This window comes from Octopus bimaculoides, chromosome 1 (assembly GCF_001194135.2).
Source record: "Octopus bimaculoides isolate UCB-OBI-ISO-001 chromosome 1, ASM119413v2, whole genome shotgun sequence".
Lineage (NCBI taxonomy): Eukaryota > Metazoa > Mollusca > Cephalopoda > Octopoda > Octopodidae > Octopus > Octopus bimaculoides.
Genome location: NC_068981.1, coordinates 166,491,448 through 166,498,422, shown reverse-complemented (window position 1 = coordinate 166,498,422; position 6,975 = coordinate 166,491,448). Strand labels below are relative to the sequence as shown.

At 35.7% G+C, this 6,975-nt stretch overlaps 1 protein-coding gene across 6 annotated transcripts in view; it reads right to left on the bottom strand.

Moving 5' to 3' along the window:
* Positions 1-6,975, bottom strand: part of LOC106869316 (choline transporter-like protein 2) — a 159,727-nt gene that overhangs the window by 39,424 nt on the left and 113,328 nt on the right. For all 6 annotated transcript variants that reach the window (XM_014915012.2, XM_014915013.2, XM_014915009.2 and 3 more), the window contains exons 3-7: positions 4,813-4,886; positions 3,997-4,075; positions 2,631-2,712; positions 2,226-2,285; positions 1,192-1,243 (exon numbers count right to left, since the gene is read on the bottom strand). In XM_014915012.2, the coding sequence (XP_014770498.1) occupies positions 1,192-1,243; positions 2,226-2,285; positions 2,631-2,712; positions 3,997-4,075; positions 4,813-4,886 (347 nt within the window). The remainder of the gene's footprint in view (positions 1-1,191; positions 1,244-2,225; positions 2,286-2,630; positions 2,713-3,996; positions 4,076-4,812; positions 4,887-6,975) is intronic.

Genomic DNA, 6,975 nt, shown 5'->3' with positions numbered 1-6,975 from the left:
ATATATATATATATATATATATATATACTGTATATTATATATTATGACATTTATTTCAATTAGCTATTATACATTTTATTACATTAAGAAAATAATTTATTTAATAAATAATTAAATAATCAAATTAAATTAAGAAAATATGAAGTACGTCATAATAATAATTTTAAAATCTTGTATAATTTTAATTTCTAAATACCTTGTAAGATAGTTCTCCAGCTGTTTACGGCTGGCCAAGATCATCCTGCCCAGAGCATGGCGGGACTTTGATGTCTTACTGGGGTTCAGCATCTTGATCAGGTGGGGGGACTCCACTATATACAGCAGTAGGATGTTGTTGACAAACAGGTCCAGAATCCTTCTGTCCACTATAGACTGATGGATACCAGTGCCAGCAGTTTGGGCAAATGCCTTGCCAATGCTTGGCTGGTGTGCTTTCTTTGCACATGGCTGCAACGACTGACCACTGGCACTGTTACCAGAAGATTGTGTTTCCCACAGGAAGAGTTGGCCTTAATCCTCTCCTCAAACTGGATGGCATGCGCTGGGTGTTTCCTCATGACATGCAACTTCAAGCTGTAGAGGCTCACCATTTGTCCCTTGATGGTATTCCCCTTGGACTGGCATATGACACACTGGAAGAACAGGGTTTTGGCATTCCTCTAATCCCTTGATGTAAGGACAAAGTAGTCCTCCAGGTGGGAGTCTTGGGTTCTGAGACTCCTGGCTCTCAACCTGAGTGACCTCTGCCAACAGTGTGCCTGATGGACTCTTTGAGACATGGCCACAACAGACAGGAACAAATGTATGAATTTTGTTAGTGGACTTAAAGTTAGTGGACCTAAATTTAGCAGAAGCTAATATGTCTGCTAACAGTTTCCAAAGTTAACGAAAACACTAATCTGCTAAACGAAAAGTTAGCTTCGCTAATTAACTGTTAGAGGATTAGTGGAGCCATGCCCACCACTGAAAATAAGGTTATATTTTGCAAATTTTTTTTAGCAGAAGTGTTCATTGAGTTAATATTTTTCAGTCATACACAACTAGTATTTTCTGTTATTTTATGGTGTCTCTGAACTGTTTATTTATATATGAGATATTTGGAAGCTATCTCTTGCTCCATATTAGAGTGTTTAATCAATAAATAATAGACTACACCAAGATAAAATGGTATTTACAAAATGGTATACGTACGATCTTTGGACTGAATCACATATGGAGGGCAATCCTTTTCAGGTATATTTACCTAATGAAAATAAATAAAATATAAAGAATAAGAAGCATAAACAGTAAATCATTAATCAAAATGCTAGTTAACAATCAGAATCAACCTAAAGATATAATTAGTTACTAGAGTTACATATATAAACTGATTGTCAGTAGAGTAGAACACAAGAGGTGACATGAATATTCAGAAATATAAATCAGTTGTTTATTGATTTCATTAAGAAATCTAATCTGTGAGTTTTACATAAAGATATAAAGCATAAAAAAAGGTCTAATTTTCTTTGTTTCTAAAATTCCTTTTCAATACTATAAACTAATTATTTGATCCACTGTTTCGCATTGGAGATGCTATCTTATAGGATTACTTACAAAACCAGCGTTACTATAAGTCCTTTTTTTTAACCTCTTCCTCAGTAATTGCAGAATGTAAATTGAACTCCAGTTATACTAACTGTGCACATCATCATAATAATCCCACAGTTCTGTATCCTGTCACAACCAGTCAATTCAAAGTTTTGTCTGCTAAATTTGAGAAAATTGTGTTGTGAATCTAACTCTTTCAATAACGTTGATCATTATATCCTTTAAAAAAGAACCCCTAACAACTGATTCAGTCCTGATGCATAGTATTAGGGAAGTGTCTTCTACTATAGCCCCAGGATGACCAAAAAAACCTTGTGAAAGAACTTGGCAAAAGGAAATTCTATAGAAACCTCTGTGTGTGTGTGTGTGTGTGTGTGTGTGTGTGTGTGTGTGTGTGCGTGTGTGTGTGTGTATGTGTCCCCGTCCGTCCTCCCTACTGCTTGACAACCAGTGCAGGCTTGTTTACATCTCTGTAACTTAGCTGTTTGACAAAAGAGACCAACAGAATAAGTACTAGACTTAGAAAAAAAGTGCTGGAATTGATTTGTTTGACTAAACTTTTAAAAAGGAGAAGCCCCAGCATGACCCACAGTCTTAAGACTGAAGCAAATAAAAAATGAAATACAAAAACTTCTTACATCAGAACAATATTGTTTTGGGAGAGGTTCCGTTTTGTTCGGACACTTTTTGACACATATCTGTAAACAAAAAGACATTTTGTTACAGTCACCCAAACAGAAAGGTGGTTGTGATGATGAGGATGATGATGGTGGTGGTGTTGATAATAGTGATGATGATGGTGGTGGTGGTGTTGATGATAGTGATGATGATGGTGGTGGTGATGGTGGTGTTGATGATAGTGATGATGATTATGATAACCAGTTCCATTATCATTATCAACATCTGAATTTTAAGATGTTGTCTTCAAGCATGATTAATTAAACATTTCAATATATAAATAATTCTTTTAGAAATTGAAACAAAATTATGAAAGAAGGCAAAAAAAAAAAAAATGAAAGAACAGCTCTAGAAATTTATCATACCTGGGGAGTTGGACATCCCATTAGAAAGACAATAGGTGATATACACCGCGTTATATCTGAGAATAGAAGATATGGCTTATCTCTGGAATGAAGAATATATAAAAAAAATTCAATTTTTAAATGCTGTTGTTTTAACTGTTAGATCATCAAGTTTTAAAATTCAACACACCAGTAAAGTTTATATAACTTGCTTTAGTATCATAGTTGTTATTTAGCCTCAGAAAGCAATAATTAAGCAAACTAATGATCAAATGCAATGCAGCCACAACCACCTTCTCTTTTATTCAAACAGTGTATCTAACGAGTCGTACATATTTTTTAAAAACAAGCAGATGTAATTTCAGTGAGATTTAGTTATCATCAAAAGTAAGGCTTATTTTAAGTCTTTAGCATTCAGATTTCTCTGTCAAATGTAATGCTTATTTATTCATATTGTTTTGAATTAATCATGCATTATCTTGTAGCTTTGAGATTTCAATAGTGTGTTTGTTTAGTTTTAAAATGACATTGTAGGGTAGGTGTAAGAGGCTGAATCTAGACATTTTGAGCATAAAGCAGCTGGAATATTTGAGTTGGATATGTCTGGTTTAAACACTAAAGGGTTAAAAAACCTTAAAAAGACTTTGAACTCAGAATTGCATAAACTAATGAACTGTTTTTTAATCATTCCCTCTAATGCAGATGTCTACATACATTAGGCTGTCCCTTACTTTTACATTTAAAGTTATTCTGTTTAATTTTTTACAATACAATTGTTAACAGATTCTTAATATAACATTGTCTTTGAGGCACAGACTGTTATGATATACCATCTAAAGAGAAAATGCACTGGAATGAACACTCACTGGGTAGAAATAAAACCTTAAATTTTTTATATAAGAGAGATGAAACAGCAACAGTGAAACCTGTATTCTTCCCAGAAATATTAGCAATTCAAAGTGTGATGAAATGTCTATGACTAGGAATCAAAACAAAGTTGGTTTCACTGGGAGCTTTATTCTAAAAGTGCTTAACAACAATCTGTTGAATCCCTAACAGCCAATGAGAGCTGAGCTTGTGTTATAATATAACTCATTAATCATAGACTAAGTCATGATTGAATATAATTACCAAGGTGAAATTAACCTGAGAGACCAAAGAAAGGTGAGTGAATGCAAATAGTCAATTGGCTAGTAGACTATGGCCTAATGTTTTAACCGTCTGTTACTCTTAAAATAGTTTCAAATACATGAAATAAAAAAAACAAACATTTTTTTAAAACAGAAAACTGTTTTAATTTTAAATGAATTTAAAAGTGTAAAGAAAATAATCTCATAATCAAAGGAGATTATAATAAAAAAAGATATTAAATTGATTTTAAACTTACTTCATATTTCCAAGTCCACACAAATTGTTCTCAGAGTCCATCGGGTAAAGTAGAAGCTTATAGTCTCCTTTGACATAGGCTACAAGAGACAAGACATACAAGTATTAGTTCATATACAGTTGTATACACCAATTCAATACTAAATTACTGTCGTATTTATACTATCCAACAAAGATTTCTTTGTAGGTCAGAAAGTCAACCCTCAGGAATATCTTTCCTACCCTTGATATTTTGTAGTTGAAGAAAAACATCAGACGTGGATCTCATCAAAAGATAATGGGCACAGTCCCTCCCCTCAAATCAAAATATTACAAAGATTTTTGAAATTAATACAAGTTACAATGGCAATATGAAAAAATATAATAATTCTTTTTATTACAGGCACAAGGCCTGAAATTTGAGGAAATGGACAAGTTGATTACAATGACCCCAGTGCTCAACTAGCACTTATTTCATCGACTCCAAAAGATGAAAGACAAAGTTGACCATCACAGAATTTGAACTCAGAACACAAAGATGTATGAAATGCAGTTAAGCATTTTGTCATGTATGCTAAAGATTCAACCAGCTTGCCATCTTAAATATAAGGCCTGAAATTTTAGGGATGGAAGCCAATTGATTACATCGACCCCAGTGTTCAACAGCCACTTAATTTATCAACTCTGAAAGGATGAAAGGCAAAGTGGCACTAGAACTTAAAATGTAAAGACAGATGAAATACTGCTAAGCTTATGATTCTGTCAGCTTGCCATCTTAAATATAATAATAATAATGAAACTAACAACAACTCCAGCATCTATTTTAAACCTGACTTACCAAAAATGGCGACAGCAGCAAAGGCCACGATGAAAATAATAAAAATTATGCAGCATATAATGTCAGTACATGACCTGAAAGATAAAACAATAATGGGTAATATTTAGTGATTCATTAATTATATCATATCATTTGTATGAAAGTGTGTCTTAATGTTTTTCTTTGTGGGGGCACAGGATAGTGTCTAGGTTTGCATGTAAAAACTGATGTACAAGGTTTGCATGTAAAAACTGATGTACAAGGTGGTATCAAAAAGTTCCTGGACTAGTTCTGTAGCATACCAATAGATGGCAGCACATGATGCATATGCAGTGAGAGCAAGCAGTGATCTTTATGAGGTACTGTGCTGAGTGACATCACGGTGTTTACTTTGCAAGTCATGAAATTTGTGTTTTTGTGATCATATGTATGCTGTAGTTTGTGATTTTGTCATGGACAGGAAGTTGGAATAAAGAGCCAACATGAAATTTTGCATTAAACTTAGGAAGTCTGCGATAGAGACATTGAACATGCTTTGGCAAGCTTATGGTAACAAGGCAATAGGTCATCCGGAATGTCTCAAGTGGCACAGGTGCTTCAAAAGTGGAAGACAAGTGATCGGGAAGACAAGTGATCTGGAAGACAAGTGATCTGGAAGACAAGTGATCTGGAAGACTGGCCATGAGCCTTTCCCAGAAATGTGGAGAGAATTCATCAGCTTGTGCATGAGGATTGTTGCAGGACAGTCAACAACATTGCTGATGTTGTTGGTCTGTCATATGGGTCTGTGCAGGCAATCCTAATGTCTGAATTGAATATGCAGCATGTCTCCGCTGAGTGTTTTCCCTGCCTGCTGACCACTGAGCAGAGAGAACATGAAGTTGAAGTCTGTCAAGATCTCCATCAGTGTGCTGCTGATGACCCATCCTTCTTGTCAAGGTTCACCATTGGTGACAAGAGCTGAGATGGAACAGCAGTTGTCATAGTGGAAGAGCCCTTCATCTCCACAACTGAAGAAGGCACGACAAAGCTGCAACTCAATCAAGAGCATGCTCATCGTTTTGTCAACATCCACAGTATTATGCATCAAGAATTTGTTCCCCAGGGCCAAACTATTGATGAAGAGTTCTACTGCAACATTTTTGAAGCATTTGAGGGAGGACACTCAGTAAAAGCAACTGGATTTGTGGAGCACAAAAAATTGGATTCTTCATGATGACAATGTACTCTATCACTGAGCTCTCCTCACTTATGAGTGTCTTGCCAAAAACAACATTGTTTCTGCACCGGCCCTATTCACCAGATTTAGCACTTGTGGACTTTCATCTCTTCCCCAAGGTGAAAATGCAGTTTAAAGGTCACTATTTTAACCCCACTGTTGAGATCAAGAGTGAAATGCAGAAGAGCCTTGATTTGCTTACGAGAATGACTTCCAGGCTGGATTCTAAAAGTGGCAGGAATCCTAGGACCGGTGTATTGCTGTGCAAGGAGATTATTTATCCTGTTCAATGTCCTTAGTAAAGAAGCGCTTAATCCTCAGTTAGCTGTTCCATCTAATTTTGAAGCAAGTCATTTTGTTGATTAGCCTCAAATCAGTCTTGATTGAACAGATACATGATCAAAGACATTCTTACTGTGACCTTCCCATCTTTTTGCATATTCATGACAATTTGTTTGATGTGTCCTTTTTAAAGAGGATACAATGTAATTGGAGAGATTTGACTGCTCTTTCTAGCAAAATGAGTGCCTGCATAGAAGCTGTCTCACTGGCTTCTTGTGCTAGGGCGCCTCTGTAGATTTAAGCTGCAGAGGTATTTCATTATTAATTTCTAAACCAGCAGGAGAAATAACATATGTGCACAAAATACATTTAATTAATGATGAGCTATCAAAATCACATCATCATCAGTGTTTAATGCCTGTTTTCCATGCTCGCATGGGTTGGACGGTTTGACTGGGGACTGGCAAGCCAGGAGGCCACACCAGGCTCCAATCTGATCTGGCAATGTTTCTACAGCTGGATGCCCTTCCTAGTGCCAACCACTTTGAGAGTGTAGAGGGTGCTTTTTACGTGCCACCAGCATGGGAGCCAGTCATGTAAATTAGTTTACCCACTGCATTGATAGCCTAAATTATGACCATATATATACATATATATAGCCTAATTTATGACCGTGTATATAT